Genomic DNA, 18,557 nt, shown 5'->3' on the forward strand with positions numbered 1-18,557 from the left:
TGACCCAGTCTGGCTGTTTTTATGTTTGTACTTTGCAAAGTGGGGCAGGCAGATCCCAATTTTACAGGTGGGGAAACTGAAACTGAGATGGGCCATGACTCGACCAAGATTACAGAGCAAGTCAGTGGCAGATCCAAAGAACCCAGGTCTCCTGGCTACCAAGGGCCAGGCCCTAGTCCCTGGACTACATGAACCAGCACTAAAGATTTCAGATCACGTTAGCGAGAGACTGCTGGGCTTGAATTTGACCAAGTTACCAAGGTTTTTTTATTCATAGGTAATACATTCCCATGTGAACAGCTATTTTTGTGAACAAATAACCACTGTTCTTTGGTGTTTGCAATACAAACATTGCAGCACTGGGCTTGTGCATGAGACTCTGCAGGTGAAATTGTCTAGGGACTGATAAGAAGGACCAATGAAATGGACCAAGCTGTTTTAATTGCCCAAGGCAAGTGAAAGGTAAGAAGGGAACTGAGGTCAGTGCGGAGATCTTCCTGGCCAGTGTGAGTTAGATGAGGCTCCAAAGAATAGTTTGGTCCCGCGGGTCAGCCAACATCCGGGGCCTTGCTGGGCTGTTTTGGTGAGGATGAGGAATCGAAGCTTGGACTCGGGTATATTCTTCGATGAAGGATTGTTTGTTTACAAAAACTCTACACAGAGTCCTGCTTCCCAGAGCACAGTGGGAACAAATAGGAACTGGTTCCCTGCTCAGAAATCCCTGACTGCCCCTCCAGCTAGCTCTGTGCCCAAGAAGCTTTGTCCCTCTGTTTCCTCTCTGCATCACACTCACAACTCTTGCCTCTGCCTCCAACACCCACAACCTGCAATCAATAGTCAATCAAAGAGTCAGCCTAGGGAGATTGTGGAATCTTAGTCACTGGAGGTTTTAAAGAGCAAGTTAGAGAAACACCTCTCAGGGATGGTCTGACTCTAGATAATCCTTAGTCCTGCCCTGAGTGCAGGGGACTGGACTAGAAAGACTCGAGGTTCCTTCCAGGCCTATGATTCTAAGAATATCCAGCCTCTGCCTTTGCAATCAGCGAAACCTCATTGAATCTAACGAGGTTAGCTCTGTGTTGCCATGTGGCCTGTTGCCTTGCATGGCTGCAGCTGTTTTTACTACGTAAAGGGGCTTGATTGTTCCGTCTGTTGAGTCAGGCGGAGAGCCTGGCACCACTGGCTTTAACAAGGTATGTGATTGTCTTTGGATCTACGGGCTTGTCTACACTGAAATACTGCAGCTGCACTGATGCAGCGCTTCAGGGAAGCTGCTACCGACGCCGATGGGCAAGGTTCTCCCGCTGGCGTAGGCCCTCCACCGCTCTGAGAGACAGTAGCTAAGTCTGCAGGAGAATCGTACCTCTCGACCTAACGCTGTCTACAACAGGGGCTAGGTCGGTGTAACTGCATCACTCTAGGGTGTGGATTTCTCACACCTCTAAGTGTAGTTATACCGACCTAATTTCCTGGTGTAGCCCAGGCCATAGACTCATCTGATAGCAAGCATTGACACGTTTCAATATAACAGTATGTTAGGTTTCTCAGTCACATTCAGCAGTAGTAATCTGAGGTGGTGTTAGAACCAGAAGCCTTTATGTAGCTTTTATTCAGGCAAAACCTCCCTCCGTGAAGCTGAGTGAGGTCTACACGACTTGGCCAATGTCTCTCTAACGACAGCCGGCTCTTTGCTGCCCTCAGCTATGTGCTTGCAGCTCCCACTGACTTCTCTAGCATAACCCACAGTGGAACAGCCCCCGATGGGCCCCCAGTTGAAATGACACCACTGTGTGGGTCATCTCTGGGGACTGAACCTGCGTCTAAAATGACCTCTCGAGGTCCCTTCCAGTCCTAGAGTCTATGAGCCTATAAAAGTACAAACCTCACTGCTTGATCTAAAGGGCCCAGTCTGTTAGTTCAGAGGTGGTAGCAGATTCATAACCTCTATATGGCCCAGCCACTGGGGAGATCTGAAACTATGTCCTTCCTGCCATGGTTACATTTACATGGGTGTATCTGAGGGGGGCGCAATGTCAACCTCCAGGGGGCACATTTACACACATGGGTGTCTAAGTGATGCCTGTGTAATAACACACAGGCTGCCCCACAGGGACCTGGATTCCTTCACACCTGATGGGACTGCTCAGTCACCTGATCGCCCTCATGCAACCCCTGCCCTATAGATTTTAAGAGGCCATTGTCCAGGTCAGCAGACCCAGAACAACACTCAGCTTTCTGGGCCCTTCTCTCTCTCTCTCTATTTGGACTATTTTCCCCCTCTATGTGAGGTTTTTGTATTTTTCATATCTAACAGTTCATTTCCCTATCCCCACAAAACCATCCAGGTCTCTTAAGTGATCCTACAATAACAAATCAGGTCCACGAGTGTCCCATGCAATAACCCCTTCCTGCCTTCTTGCTTCAGGTCAGCCTATCAACCCGCATGGTCGCATATACCCTGAGGAGATGATCCAGACTGGCATCTCGCCCATCGACGTCATGAACAGCATCGCCAGGGGGCAGAAGATCCCCATCTTCTCTGCTGCTGGACTTCCTCACAATGAGGTAGGACCACGTCTTTCTGCCCATCCCTCCCTGTCCCCTTCTGCAGCAGGGGCGGTCAGGACACATGGGGCGAGGGCACACCCGTCGCTACTTTATGTTAACATCAGACGTGCTGGATGTTGGGTTCTCGTGGCATTGCAAGTGCTGGGACCACCGGGCCCCCGGTAACCATGGATGTTTCTTGCAGAGAGGGGTGGCTGGCCCGCGGATTGGTAATGGTGGTCACAGTTTGAACCCCCTGTTCCTAGCTGGCCCAGTTCACCCTTCCCAACAGCTGTTCTTCATTGGCTGGCTGTGAGATGCACCTCAAAGCCTCCTTTGCCAGCAGGCCAGCCCAAGAACCCCCCAGCACCGCTGAATCCCACTCCACCCCCAGACTGGCAGCCTCAACAGGGATGCCAAAAACTGGGTGGGCCCTGAAGAGTGAACAAGACCTTAGACAAGGTACTTCTGAGTCAGAGTTGAGACTCCGGGCAGAGCCGTGTGTGTGTGAGAAGCCTGCCCTGGCTCTGCCTTGTGTGCTGCCTGCCCTATGTGGCACCTGGTTTCAGGCCCAGACTGTCACCCTGACACCATCTACAATCCATCCATTCGTATTGCTGCTCTGCAGCAGGTTCTGCAGGCAGGGCACTGCCTGGCACTCAGGAGACCTCGGTTCTAGGTCCAGCTCCGACCTGCCAGGTGACATCCAGCAAGTGGCTTCCCCTTCCACCCTTGTCTTTTCTAGAATCATAGAATATCAGGGTTGGAAGGGACCTCAGAAGATCATCTAGTCCCACCCCCTGCTCAAAGCAGGACCAATTCCCAACTAAATCATTCCAGCCAGGGCTTTGTCAAGCCGGGCCTTAAAAACCTCTAAGGAAGGAGATCCCACCACCTCCCTAGGTAACCCATTCCAATGCTTCACCACCCTCCTAGTGAAAAAGTTTTTCCTAATATCCAGCCTAAACCTCCCCCACTGCAACTTGAGACCATTGCTCCTTGTTCTGTCATCTGGTAGCACTGAGAACAGCCGAGCTCCATTCAGTCAGGGAACAGAGCCACACCATGTGACCCAGCTGGGCCTCCACACACTACTAGCAAGAAACAGCGAAAGCTCAGAAGAAACATTTTGTAAGCGTTGCACTGGCTGAAGGCCTGTGGTCCGAATGGTTCAGCAAGTCTTTAGGAAGAACAGGTGTGATTGCAGGAATTATTCCCCAAACAGTTTCGGGCTCAGTACTCAGTGACTAATCTCTGCAATGGACAGTTTGACCAGCTGTAAAAAACACAGTGTTTTCCTAAGGGAAGGCCTATGTAAGCAAGATACATCAGGAATTTTGGATTCAGTGACCTACTCTGTGGGCAAGCCACTTCCCTGCTCTGTACCTCCGTTTCCCCAACTGTAAAATGGGGTTAATGCTACCACACCTACTTTTATGAAACACCTTGAGGTGATAATAATATATAACAAATGGAAGAAAGGGGAAGTTGACAACAATCTATCAGTCAGAAGCTAGGACGTATGAAAATTGATAAGGGAGGCACAGAGAAATCTATGGCCAGCAGAGTTAGGAACAACAAGAAGGAGTTTTAAAAGTATATTAGGGACAAAAAAACCACATGTAAAAAGTAGGATTATCAATAATAATATTGAAAAGGCAGACGTGTCCAAAATATTTCTGTTCTGCATTTGGAAAAAACAGATGATGTGATCTCATTATATGATGATGATAACTCTCTTTCCATTCCACTGGTATATCAGGAGGCTGTTACACAGCAGCTACTAAAGTCAGACACTTTTAAATCAGAAGGTTAGGATAATTTACATCCAAGAGTTTTAAAAGAGCTGGCTGAGGAGATCACTGGACCATTAATGTTCATTTTCAGTAAGTGTTGGAACAGTGGAGAACTTTCAAAAGCTAATGTGGTGCCAATATTTTAACAGGGTAAACAGGCTGACTCAGATAATTCAAGGCCTATCAGCCTGACATCAATCCTAGGCAAAATAATGGAGTAGCTGATATGGGACTCAATAAAAAATTAAAAGAGAGTAATATAATGAATGTCAATCAACATGGGTTTATGGGAAATAGATCCTATCAAACTAACTTGATATCTGTATTTGATTATATTACAAGTTTGGTTGATAAAGGTAACAGTTCTGACATTATGCACTTAGACTTCTGTAAGGCGCTTGACTTGGTACTGCACAACATTCTGATTAAATAAACTAGAATGATATAAAATGAACATGGCGCTTGTGAAATGGATTAAAAGCCAGCTAACGGAGAGGACTCAAAATATAACTGTAACGGGGAAATCATCATCAAGCAGGTGTGTTTCTAGTGAGATCCCACAGTGATCTAGGCTACACCATTTTAAACATTTTTATCAATGAGAAGAAAACATAAAATCATCACTCGTAAAGTTTGCAGATGACACAAAAATTGGGGTAGTGGGAAATAATGAAGAGGAGAGATCAGTGAGTAATACAGAGCAATTTGGATTGTTTGGTAAACTGGGCACAGGTAAATGATATGCATTTTAATACAGCTACATGCAGAAGAATGGCCATATTGGGTAAGACCAATAGTCCAGTATCCAGGCTTCAGACAGTGATCAATGCCAAATGCTTCAGAGAGAATGAACAGAACAAGGCAATTAGTGAATGATCCATCCCCTGTTGTCCACTCCCAGCTTCTGGCAGTCAGAAGTTAGGGACAGCCAGAGCATTGGGTTGTACCTCAGACAATCTTGACTAATAGCCACTGCTGGACCTATCCTCCAGGAATTTATCTAATTCTTTTTTGAGCCCAGTTATAGCTTTGGCCTTCACAACATCCCCTGGCTAGGAGTTCCACAGGGTGACTACATTGTGTGAAGATATACGTCCTTATGATCGTTTTAAACCTGTTGCCTGTTCATTTCATTGGGTGACCCCTGGTTCCTACAAATATATACCTCTAGGAACAAATAATTTAGGCTATACTTACATGATGGGGGACTCTATCCTGGGAAGCAGTGACTTAGAACAAGATTTGGGCATCATGGTGAATAATCAGCTGAACAGGAGCTCCCAGTGTGATGCTGAGGCCACAGGGGCTAATGTGATCCTGGGATGCATAAATGAGAATCTTGAGTAAAAGAGGTTATTTGGCACTAGTGTAACAACTGCTGGAATCCTGTGTCCCGGTCTGGTGCCCACAGTTCAAGAAGGATGTGGATAAATTGGAAAGGTTCAGAGAAGAGCCGCGAGAATGATGAAAGGATCAGAAAACTGCCTGATAGTGATGGGCCCACGGAGCTCAGTCTGTTTAGTGGAACAAAGAGAAGGTTAGAGGTGGAGTGATCACAGTCTATAAATGCCTACATGGGGAACAAATATTTGATAATTGTCTCTTCAGTCTAGCAGACAAAGGTCTGACACGATCCGGCGGCTGGAAGCTGAAGCTCGGCACATTCAGACGGGCGGTAAGGCGTGCATTTTGAACAGGAGAGTAATTAACCAATGGAACAATGTACCAGGTGCTGTGGTGGACTATCCGTCGCTGGCAAATTTTAAATCAAGACTGGCAGTTTGTCTAAAAGATCGGCTCTAGGGATTATTGTGGGGCCGGTCTCTGGCCTGGGCTAGGCAGGAGGTCGGACTAGATGATCACGATGGTCCCTTCTGGCCTTGGGATCTGTGAGATTCCACAAGGAAGATGAAAGATGTTGTTTTTGTTTGTATCTTAGCCTGGCCAAAAGAAGGCTGCGGGGGGATATGCTTGCTCTATATAAATATATCAGGGGGGTTAACGTTAGGGAGGGAGAGGAATTATTTAAGTTTAGTTCTAATGTAGGCACGAGGACGAATGGGTACAAACTGGATATTAGGAAGTTTAGACTTGAAGTTAGACGAAGGTTTCTAACCATTAGGGGAGTGAAGTTTTGGAACAGCCTTCCGAGGGAAGTAGTGGGGGCAAAAGACTTATCTGGCTTCAAGACTAAGCTTGATAAGTGTATGGAGGGGATGTTATGATAGGATAGTTTAATTTGGGCAATTGATCTTGGATTATCAACAGATAAGTCTGCTCAATGGTCTGCGGGGAGATGTTGGATGGGATGGGAACTGAGTGACTGCAGAGAATTCCTTCTTGGGTGCTGGCTGGTGAGTTTGCCCACATGCTCAGGGTTTAGCTGATCGCCATATTTGGGGTCGGGAAGGAATTTTCCTCCAGGGCAGATTGGCAGGGGCCCTGGAGGTTTTTCGCCTTCCTCTGCAGCGTGGGGCATGGGTCGCTTGCTGGTGGATTCTCTGCAGTTTGAGGTCTTCAAACCAGTTTTGAGGATTTCAATAACTCAGTCCTGGATTAGGGGTTGTATAAAAGTGGATGGGTAGGGTTCTGTGGCCTGCCTTGTGCAGGAGGTCAGACTAGATGATCATATTGGTCCCTTCTGACCTATGAGTCTATGAGTCTATGAGTATCTCTCTGCACCTCCGGCACCAGTGCCCGCACTCATCGACCAATCTCTAAAAAACAGACCTGGGTTTGGAAGGGCAGGGTCTCCTCAGCCCTGTGTGCTGAGCCCAGCAAGGCCATCAAAGCCAGTGAGAGCCGAAGCCGGGCTGCGCTAGAAATGGCAAGTGAAGTTGGTGCTGAAATGCCAAGCTGCATCAGCCCCGGTCATAACCACTCGGTCGTGAACTTTGATGAACTCGAAATATCAGGTTGATCTATAAATGCAACTGGTGCTGCTGCTTTGGCAACGAACCAGAGATTCGCAGCCCAAGAGGTAATCAACCAACTTCCTCCTCTGACAACAGCCGCAAACGCCAGCCAGAGCACGAAACAGTGATGCAATCGGATGGAAAACTTGGCCTGACAGATCGGGAGTGACAGACGAAAGTTAATATAATAAAGTCAGGGCCCAGTGCAATGGATGCTGCGGCAGCACAAGCCAGAGGTGGGGAGGGATCCAGGAGCAGAGCCGGCCGATAAAGGAGGGCAGGGAAATAGCCTCTGGCTCAGCCCCTCTTTTTTGGGGATCGGGGGGCGCTAGTAGGCCTGGGTCCCTGTTTTAAAGCCAGGCCTCCAACTGGTCCTACCATGATTCTGAAGCGGATTGAAAGGCAGAGTTAGTGGAGCAGATGCCCATGGTAGGTACTTACAGGAAGGATCAGATTAGAGCACGAACTCTCATTACAGGGAGAGAGTTATAGGTCCTTCCCCACCCGCCATAACTGCCCTCTGCCCCCCATCCTCCATCACTTCCCTCTGCCTTCCCGCCCACGTCCATCCTCCATCACTTCCCCCTGCCTTCCTCCAACCCTTCATCCGCCATCACTGCCCCCTCCCTTCCCCCCAACCCCCCTCCTCCATCACTTCCCCCTGCCTTCCTCCAACCCTTCATCCGCCATCACTGCCCCCTCCCTTCCCCCCAACCCCCCTCCTCCATCACTGCCTCCCGCCTTCCCCACACCCTCCATCCTCCATCACTGCCCCCTAACTTCCCCTCACACACCACCCAGTTCCCAACAAGGTCCCACCGCATTAGCAGAACAAGTATTATCAACCCGGTGCCGGGCACTGGCGAAGCTGCCGGCTGTCTGATGGGAAAGCAGCCCCCTGAGCCCTGGCCTGGACAAGGGCAGTGAGTGCAGATCAGCCAGGCCAGCTCGGTAGGGAGCGCCCTCCCTCCGTAATACACCTAATAGCAACAAAACTGTACAGCACCTGGTGTGTTGGGAACAGCACAGCCAGGTCTGAGCAGGGCTCTCCCCTCCTGCGTCACCGGCTCCCCAAGCTTTTCAGCTCGTGTTTCTAGCTGGAGCTCCTGCCATTTTGGTACCAGCTGTTTAAATGCAGGCCGCAAGAGATGGGACAGGCCATGTAACTATACTCTTCTAGAGGCCAAGGCAGGCTCCTCCCTCTCATAAACAGATAGTTAAGGGTTAATGTCTCTTTTACCTGTAATGGGTTAACAAACAGGGAACCAAACACCTGACCAAGAGACCAATCAGGAGACAAGATACTTTCAAATCTCGGTGGAGGGAAGCCTTTGGTTGTGTTTTTTGGGTTTGGCTTTGTTCTCTCTGGGATCTGAGAGTGACTGGAAGTACTACAGGCTCTAATTTTCTATTCAAGTAGTAAGTGCAAGTAGAAAAGCGGTTTAGTCTTTTTAATTGGTTTTCTTTATTTGCAAATGTGTATCTGGCTGGTAGAGGTCTAATGTGTATTTGGCTGGAAGTATTTTAAATTGTATTTCTGCTGAAGGAGGCTTTTCCTCCAGTTTCTAGAAGCTGACAGACCCTGTAATATTCCATCTTGAATTTACAGTGATTTTCTTTATTCTTTTTTGTTAAAAAAAAGCAAAACTTTTAATAAAAGAAAAAAAGAATAAAGAAAATCACTGTAAATTCAAGATGGAATATTACAGGGTCTGTCAGCTTCTAGAAACTGGAGAAAAAGCCTCCTCTAGCAGAAATACAATTTAAAATACTTCCAGCCAAATACACATTAGACCTCTACCAGCCAGACACACATTTGCATATCAAAGGGTTTTCTTTTGTTTTAATTTAAACGTGAAAGATTAGGTAGAAGAAGTTAAAAAAGGCACTGTTGCTAGGCAACCCCAAGCAGGCAGCAGAGGAACAGCAGTTCAGGCAGTAAACACCAGAGGGCACCCCAACACAAGAAAGCAGGAACTATGACTACCAAGGACCTGAAACAGGAACTGGCAAGATTGGATGCAGAAGAACACCTCAGAGACACCGACCACAAGCAAGACATGGAAAGAAAACAAAAAGAAATAGAAATAAGAGAAAAAGAGGTGGAGCTGAGAAAAAGAGAAGAAAAAATCAAAGGGGAAGCCTACAAAAGAGAACAAGCAGCCAAAGACGTGGACCACAAAAGAAAAATAGAGCTCCAAAGGAAGGCACACCAGCAGGCCATGGAATTAGAACAGGCTAAGCAACAGAACACAGCCAATCCTAACAACACTTTGCCAGTTGTTATTCCACATCCCAAAAAATTTCCCACCTACAAGGCAGGTGATGACACTGAAGCCTTCTTAGAAAATTTTGAGAGGACCTGCCATGGATACAGCATCTCTGAAGACCAGTACATGATAGAGCTTAGGCCACTGCTCAGTGGACCCTTAGCAGAGGTGGCGGCTAAAATGCCTAAGGAGAACATGAACGATTATAAACTTTTTCAAACCAAGGCCAGATACAGAATGGGGATAACACCTGAGCATGCCTGTCGGCAGTTCAGAGCCCTAAAATGGAAAACAGATATGTCATTCCCCCGACACACCTACCACATTGCAAAGAATTATGAGGCCTGGCTATCAGGAACCCAGGTTAACAACATGGACGAGCTGCACCTCCTGATACAAATGGAGCAGTTCTTAGATGGTGTTCCTGAGGAAATAGAGAGGTACATCCTAGATGGGAAACCCAAAACGGTAACCGAGGCAGGGGAGATTGGAGCCAAATGGATGGAAGTGGCAGAAAAAAAAAAGCTACTGTCAAGGGGAGTGAATACCTCAGGGGGGCACACCGACAATAAACCCTATAACCGAGGGCAGCATAAGACCCCACCTACAACCCAAGGAAAGCCCCAGACTACCTATTACCCCACCTCACCAGTCTCCAGTAACCCACCTCGGCCCAGTGACCAGTCAGCTGGACAATGCTTTAAATGTAATGAACTGGGACATATAAAAGCCAAACCCAAAAAACACAAACAAAGGCTTCCCTCCACCGAGATTTGAAAATATCTTGTCTCCTGATTGGTCCCCTGGTCAGGTGTTTGGTTCCCTGTTTGTTAACCCTTTACAGGTAAAAGAGACATTAACCCTTAACTATCTGTTTATGACACTCCCTAAGTCCATTCTCCAGGGCTTCATCCAGCATTGGTTTCAACAGCCCAACCATCTATTCCTCTTCTGCAGCCTACTAGATCTCACTAGGGAATGGCAGCATGAAGGCCACTAGCTCGGCTAATGCTAGAGATTGAGGACAGGCCCGTCCCAGCTGGAAGTTCGAGTTGAGCAGAAAACAAGGCTTCAGAGCTGGGGCTGCCGCAGACTCGTCCCCTCTATGGATCAGGCACAGAGGCAGACACTTGATCCCCACAGGCCTGTGGGATAATGATTATTATTGATGTTATTTATTATTTGTACTGCCTGCAAACCCTAATCACGGGCCAGGTCCTCGCTGCGCCAGGTGCAGGACAAACACAGAAGAAAATGTTAGTCACTGCCCTGAAGAGCTCACAGTGTAAGACAAGAGACAACAGACGGATACAGAGAGATGGTGGCGTACAAGGAAACAATCACAGAATCACAGGACTGGAAGGGCTCTCGAGAGGTTTCTAGTCCAGTCCCCTGCACTCATGGCAGGACTAAGGATTATCTACAGCCTCCCTGACAGGGGTTTGTCTAACTTGTTTTTAAAAACCTTCAGTGACCGAGATTCCACAACCTCCCTAGGCAATTTATTCCAGTGCTTAACCACCCTGACAGGAAGTTTTTCATGTCCTACATAAACTGCCCTTGCTTCAGTTTAAGCCCATTGCTTCTTGCCCTATCCTCAGAAGCAGTATTAGCCAGCAGGAAGGCCGGGGTCCTGTTTTTTATAGGATTTGCTGCAAAGGAGCATTTTGGGGTGGGGGGGAGGAAGAAGAGGAGGTGGTTCGGGGCTGTTCACGAGGAACTCCTCCCCAACACGTGGGGCAGCAGGGGAGGAAGCACCAAAGGACTTGTCTGAAAATGTAACAAGTGGGTGCTGGTGATAGACATCAGGAGCCGTTTGGAGATGAGCTTCGACATCTCAGTAGTGAGCAAGAGCTGATAGGAAAGGTGGGGATTGGCCAGGTGAGGCCTTGACGGTGAAAACAAGCAGCTGGTGTTGAATGCTAGAGAAGGGGGAGGCAAAGAGAGGGATGACGTGGTCAAGTGCCAGGCTAGGAAAACCACCTTTGCCGCCATCCTTAGCGTGGAGCTGAGAAGGGCCAGGCTGCCATTGTCCAGGCCAGAGAGAAGGCTGCTGCAGCAATCAAGAGACGCCCGGTGATGGGCGTTCTGGCTGTGCGGAGGGACAAGAACAGCCATATCGTAGAGACACGGCACAGGCAGAATCAGCAAGGGTTAAACGTAGCTGGAGGTGGGGACCTAGAGAGATGGCCGAGCCAAAGAGGCCGCCCGTTCTGCACCTGAGTGACAGGCAGGACGGTGGTGGTGGTGGTGTCCACGATGCTGGAGAACGGCAGTGCTTAGGAGAAGATTAGGATTCAGCCTCCATTTTCCTTTCCTTAGCAACATCCCATGACTCAGTCCTCTCCTGTTACTCCCTCAAATACTCCCAGAGGCAGTTTCCATGTTCCCCCTGGCTCTGTATTTGCTGTGGTTTGACCAAGCTTCAGTCTCTGTCAGCCAAATTCTTTGCTGGCATAACGCGGCTGGCTTCCGTGGAGTCATGCCAGTGTGCAGTTTGGCCCCCCGGATCTGAGATGGGCCGGATCCAGAGCCCAAGTGAGCTGGCAGCCTGGGCATCGGGCTCTGAGGCCGGGCTGAGGTGCCCGTCTCTGGGTCTGAGCCCTGTGTCTCTCCCCTCCGCAGATCGCCGCACAGATCTGTAGACAGGCCGGCCTGGTGAAAAAGTCCAAGGACGTGATGGATTATCACGAAGAGAACTTCGCCATCGTCTTTGCAGCCATGGGAGTGAGTCCAACCGGGGGCTGGTGGGGATGGCGCAGGCCTCCCACCTCCGTGCAGGGCCTTGCTTCAGGCAGCAGGTCCCGGGGCGGAGGGCTGGGGACAGCATCAGGAAGCACAGGCTGCTGGGAGGGCGCCTCACCAGCTGGGCCCTTTGCAGCCCCATGCAGCAAGGCTCTGAGGGTGCCCTGGACTAGGGGTTTGGGTCAAACCCAGAGCCAGGTGTCCAGACCTTGGCTGGGGATCTGGGGGTCACAGTCATCGTGCTGCGGCTGGGTTCGGGGACAAATCTGGGAAGCTCGGGCTCAGGGCTGAGGCTGGCGCTGAGCTTTGGGATCAGCCAGGGGCCTTGGTCAGGGGCATCCCTGCAGACCAGGGTTTGGGGCTGAGCCCTAGCCAGCGGGTTCGGGGACAGCACAGCTACTGGGGGATCAGCATGAGAGTGGGAGGATCCGACGTCCTGCCTTGGTCTCAGGGCCAAGGGCTTTGAGAACTGCTCCTGGGAGAGGCACGGCAGAGCGAGTGGTCAGTGGGGAAACAGGCTAAGCCCTGGAATTGCCTCCAGCCCCCCTCGGGCTGGGCCCGGGGACAGGGAGAATCCCCCCTGTAAAGAGCCAGGTGGTCGAGATCGGCAGCACTGTGCTCCCCTCTGGTGGACAGCTGTGTCCTTGCCACCTGCTCTGCTCCCTGGCCCCACACCACTCCCTGCCCCTGGCATCGGCTGCTTCCTCCAGAGACGGTGCCCGGCGACCCAGCGCCACGCGGAGAGGTGCCCTGCAGCCAGGCCAGTGCCCTGAGGCACTCCGTGCCACAGCAGCCTGCCCCATCCTGGCAGGCCCTTGTGCTGCGTCCCCAGGGTGACATGGGCCCAGAGGAGTAAGAGCAGAAAGGAATGAAAAGATCAAAGTTATACTGAAGAGGCTGGGGTGGGAGCCAGAGACTGGTACTCAGGACACCTGGGTTCTAGTCCCTGCTCTGCCACTGACTCCCTGTGGGACTGTAGGTAAGTCCCTGGCCTCAGTTTCCCCATCTGAACAATGGAGACTGTTGTGTTGCTCAGCCCCGCCCCATTGTGGGTGTGATTGGCAGGTGAACATGGAAACTGCCCGCTTCTTCAAGTCCGACTTCGAGGAGAATGGGTCCATGGAGAACGTGTGCCTCTTCCTGAACCTTGCCAATGACCCCACGTGAGTACAGCCCCTGCCTGTCATCAAGGGAACTGCATCAGATCGGGCCCCATTAACCATAACACGCCCGGCCCCCTGCCTTTTGTTCTGAACGTTTGCAGCACCTAGCACAACAAGGTGCAGTCCATGGCTGGGGCGCCTGAACACTACCGTAATACACCTAATAGCAACAAAATTGTGCAGCGTCTGGTGCAACAGGGTTAGTCCATGGCTGGGCTCCTGGGCACTGCCGTAGTACACCTAATAGCAATAAAATTGTACAGCACCTAGCGCAATGGGGTGACGTCCATGGCTGGGCTCTTGGGCACTACCATAATACACCTAATAGGAATTAAATCATACAGCGCCAAGCACGACGGGGTCCTGGTCTATGACAGGGTTGCCTGGGCCCTCTGATAATACAAATAATTAATGATACTGGAGACCTGGGCGGCCACAGGCATCCTTGTCTTGGCTCTGATCACCCTCACTGTGGTGTAAAGCTGGAGTAACCCTGTGGAAGTTGATGGAATTGTTCCGGTGTAAGTGAGAGGAGGGTCAGAGCCACAGGGTCTAGTTATCTCTGGAGTAATTCTACTGGGGTCAGTAGGCCCAATCCCCCATTGCATTATGGGCCCAAATGCCACTCTGAGGAGGAGCTCATCTCTTTGGGCGGCGCTCACACTCCTCTGCCATGGGGTGCATGCCACTTGGGTGCTACAGATTGGGCAGTCCTCCTCCTGCATCAGGAGGAAACCACCGGCAACTAGAAGGTGCCTCCACTCCTGCCGGGGGCACTAGTCCTGCTGAGGGGCCAATCTAGCATTGACTCCAATGGGAGCAGAGCCTCGGCTCCGCTTGACTCCAAGTAGAGTGGATGCTGCCCAGCCCCTTGCAGATTTCAAGCCCTTTCAATGCCCACCCCCGTGCCCCCTCCTCCCTTTGCTGGGTGGGGCAGCTAGGACATACTGCAGTGCGGCCTGGTGGCCAGTGGTGGAGAGAGAAAGCAGCCAAGGGTTGGCTCACCCAGATCAGGGTCCCTGCCATGCCAGGGGATGGCCCAGTTCCTACTGAGAGTGTAACGTATGGGCTGATATGTGTACACGGCTGCCCTCTGCTAGATAGACTCAGCACTGCTCCCCCACACGTCCTAGCCCAGCTGCGGCTCCTAGCAAGGGGAGCGTCATCTCCTAGCTCAGTGGGGTGGGGCTGGTTTTGCGGGGCAGGAGGTTCTGGGCTCGCTCTGCATGGCCCGCGGGTGTGTGCCGATGCTGTCTGTGGGCTTGGGGTGCTCACCACTGGAGGGTGGGGAACTCTGAGGTGAGCGAGAGTGGGGCCATCTGATCCCAGAGGGGATTGGCCCCCTGGTAACCTGGTATCTCAGGGGAATGGTGTGGCTGTGGTGAACGCGCTTTCAGGGGACGCTGCAGGATGCCATCCCAGACCAGCGTCCGCTAACGACCGTCTTCTCCCACAGGATTGAGCGCATCATCACCCCGCGCCTGGCGCTGACCACCGCCGAGTTCCTGGCCTACCAGTGCGAGAAGCATGTCCTGGTGATCCTGACCGACATGAGCTCCTACGCTGAGGCCCTGCGGGAGGTCAGTACGGAGACGCCTCCCATCCTGACGCCACAGCTGGACTCAGGCCCCAGCCTTCCCAAGAGCTGGAGGTGCCTGTGAATAGGCCGCACTGGGTCCCACTGCCCAGGGAGGGCTGGACTGCCCCCAGGCGATCAGCTCCCAGCAACTCCCACTGAGGCAGGTGAACAAGCAGCGGGAGCAGCGGCCTTCATCTAACCCAGTCGTTTCCTTTGGGCTCCTAAATGAGAGACAAATGCTTTGGAGACTCTGCTCCAAACGGGAAATTCAGGGGTGATGTGACCAGGGGCGGTTCTAGCCATTTTACTGCCCCAAGCACAGCAGGCAGGCTGCCTTTGGCGGCTTGTCTGTAGGAGGTCCCCGGTCCCGCGAATTCAGCGGCAGCCTGCGGGAGGTCCGCCGAAGCCGCGGGACCAGCAGACTCTCCGCAGGCATGCCGCCGAAGGCAGCCTGCCTGCCACCCTCGTGGTGATCAGAAGAGCGACCCCCGCGGCTTGCCGCCCCAGGCACGCACTTGGCGTGCTGGTGCCTGGAACCTCCCCTCGATGTGACCCTGTTCCCCTGCCTGTGTCAGGCTCCTGTCCACTCCCTTCCAGCTGTCCCCATCCCCCTCCCAACACACATCGTCACCTACACCCGGGGGGGTGGGGGCTCGCAGGTTGGGGTGAATGTGGCCAACTCTCTCCCACAACCTTCTGGGACTCGCTTTCCTAGCTACGCTCCTTCCTTCCTTCTGGTTCTTTGGGCCTCACCCCCTGGCTGCACCCGGCATCCAACGGCCGCAGGGTAACGTGCATTGCAGGGGGCTGGGAAGGGGAAAGTGACTCCAGTCCATGCTTGCCTCTGTCCTGGGGCCACATTTGTATTTCCCATTGGGTGTCCTCCCTCGGGCCCTGAACCTGGAGATTGCTAATCTGAGCAAACCGCCTGGCTGGCAGCCCAGTGACCAGCCAGCGAGGGGTCCTAGGCAGTGCCAAGGGTTTTCGGAGGCATCGTGGCAAAGGCGAGTTTTCAGGAGGGGTTTGAAGGAGAACAGAGGTTGTTCTGGGGGTGTTGCTGGGGAGCTCCTCCCGAGCGCGAGGGATGGCAGGGGAGAAACGCAAAGGGACTGGTGTGAAAACTTGCCGGGTGGACGATTGGTGGCGCACGCCAATCGGAGCCGAGCGCCCGCAGTGTGATGGCAAAGGAGAGGTAATGGAGCCTCAGAAGTGAAGACAAACAGCTTGTGTGTGATGCGAAAGGTCGGGAGAGCAAAGCAAAGGGGGATGGGCTCAAAGTGGCTGGCTGGGAGACAGATCTTTGCAGCAGACCCTGAATGGGTCTGAGCAGGGCAAGATGGCGTTTGTCGAGGCTGGCAAGAAGGACACTGCACGTGGGGAGAGCCTGGGGGAGTTTTACAGTTTGGCTGCAGGAAAGGCAGAGTGAGATGCAGAGAGAATCAGCTGGGTTTATCTGTTCACACTAACAACCCTGGTCCAATAGCTCAATCAGTCGGGCCCTGTCCTGTTACAACTGGAGGCCCTGGGTTCAGTCCCCACGCAGTGACCCTGCTGGGGGCATCCCACCAATGGAATGGCCTGAATGTGGATTACACCGAGCCCCTGGGTCAGCGGGCTCCCTGTGGATAGGAGGCTTTTCAAAGCTCTGGCAGAGGTGTGACCCGCTGTCCTTTGAAACATCCATCTCCACTGGGAGGGCAGTTTCCCTTCCCCGGGGCAAGAGCTGAGCTTCAGGGGCTGGGTTTTATTTTGCTGGGGCATCTTCTTACTCCAGAGCCATTTATCTGACCCAGTAAAACAGCACTCAGCAATTCACATGCACCCAGCCCGGGTGAGCGCTGGTGACCAGCCCTCTCCTGAGCGAACCCGGCGCTGGGAGAAGGGGCCAGCCCGCTGGATCGCAGTGGGAGGCGGGCAGCATGGGTTGTCCCTCAGGCAGAAAGAAACTGGGATGAAGTAAGCGCAGGGAGAACCCAAAGGCGGGGCAGGAATGAGATCTGAGGTGCGGCAGGAGTGTGCCATGGGCAGAGAGCTGTGGAGGGGGCAGGTTCACCAGGCCTGGGGGCGGAATTGCGCAGGAGCGGCGCTGCTCAGTCACTGCCCCTCAGCCGGGATCCACCAGAGGGGGGCGTTGCACCTACAGAACAGCTGGGCAGGGGGAGCATCCTGCTCCGTATCACAGCCCCGGTGATGGGACCGAAGCTGGGACAGGTCCTCCCCACAGGGCCCCTCGGCAGATCCCAGGAGGGTGGGACCCACGACCACTGTCCTGCAGCAGTAACTCTTGCTCCTCGCTCTTCCCCTTAGGTGTCAGCAGCCAGGGAGGAGGTGCCAGGCCGCAGGGGCTTCCCTGGCTACATGTACACCGACCTGGCCACCATCTACGAGCGCGCTGGGCGCGTGGAGGGGAGGAACGGCTCCATCACGCAGATCCCCATTCTAACCATGCCCAACGACGGTGAGCGGCACAGGGCAAAGGGCACACAGCGGGCCAGCCCACGGCCCCCCCCCAGCAGTCAGGCCACAGAGGGTACCGGGGGCATCAGCACGTTGCTCGGTGATTTGCTGCTGCTGCATTAGCAGCTGAGATCCCAACCGGTGGCCATGACTCACACCTGATGGTGGGAGGGATCTCAGCAGGCGGCTGTGCCTGCGCACCCAATGGGGAGGATCCCAGCAAGCTGCTGTGCTCCCATGCTCTCCCCCACGCTGATTTTGATCCCTGCAAAGATGTGGGGGTGTCGGACTCAGCTGGCCCCCCAGGGAGCAGGGCAAGAACCGGCCTCCTTCAGGACCCAAAACACCAGCTGTGGGCTAATGACCACCAGCCTTCGCTTCGGCTAGCAGTGGTAGATCCTTTATCCTCTCCGTGGCCCAGCCACCAAAGGGCAGCACCGCTCGCTGACTCCTGCACGCTGCACACAGGTCTCCCAGGGCCCTCTGGGGGACCCGGGCTGCTGCTGTTTCTCTCCTGGCGGAGCCTGGTCCTTGAGCGTAGGAGAAGCAGGAAATGGAAAGAGGGAAGCTGCTGCCCAGGCATGACTTCTGCCCCTGCCTCTCAATTCCTTATCTGAGGTCCCACAAGTTCCCCTATTTGCAAGAATCATTCAGGCTGCGGCCCTCCCCGCCCACAGCCGTCAGCATCCTGTCAGGAGGGAGGGGATGGTGGCCGAATGCGGCTCCGAAGACCTTTACGTGGGGGAGCGCCTTGGGGAGCTGCCAGAATGTGGAGTGCTCCCTCTGCTCTGGGAGGAGACTCATCAGGGGAGGATGGGTCTGCAGGGTGCCCCACGTGGGCTTTTCCTGGGATTGTGCCAGGGTGGTGTTCTCCCCTGAGCTGCAGCTCTGCCCCCCACAAACCCTGCGACCCTGGGACCAGCAGGAGGCCAGGCTGTTTGCACTGGTGCCCTGCGTCAGCACCGGGCCCTGATTCGGCTCCCTGATCACATGGTTTCATGGCAAGCACCAAATTGTCCATCAGTGGTAACATATCAGTCAACTGGGGGCTGAGCCGTCCAGTCAGGGTAAAGCACTGCCATGTG

The 18,557-nt window shown here is 52.8% G+C and overlaps 1 protein-coding gene across 1 annotated transcript in view; it reads left to right on the forward strand.

Annotated features, from left to right (window-relative positions):
* The window catches only part of LOC115652566 (V-type proton ATPase subunit B, kidney isoform), an 83,592-nt gene that overhangs the window by 61,881 nt on the left and 3,154 nt on the right, over positions 1-18,557 (forward strand). Inside the window, exons 6-10 of the mRNA XM_030564794.1 lie at positions 2,426-2,565; positions 12,154-12,255; positions 13,339-13,436; positions 14,893-15,016; positions 17,323-17,473. Coding sequence (XP_030420654.1) covers positions 2,426-2,565; positions 12,154-12,255; positions 13,339-13,436; positions 14,893-15,016; positions 17,323-17,473 — 615 coding nt within the window. The remainder of the gene's footprint in view (positions 1-2,425; positions 2,566-12,153; positions 12,256-13,338; positions 13,437-14,892; positions 15,017-17,322; positions 17,474-18,557) is intronic.

The sequence above is a fragment of the Gopherus evgoodei genome, chromosome 5 (assembly GCF_007399415.2).
Source record: "Gopherus evgoodei ecotype Sinaloan lineage chromosome 5, rGopEvg1_v1.p, whole genome shotgun sequence".
NCBI lineage: Eukaryota > Metazoa > Chordata > Testudines > Testudinidae > Gopherus > Gopherus evgoodei.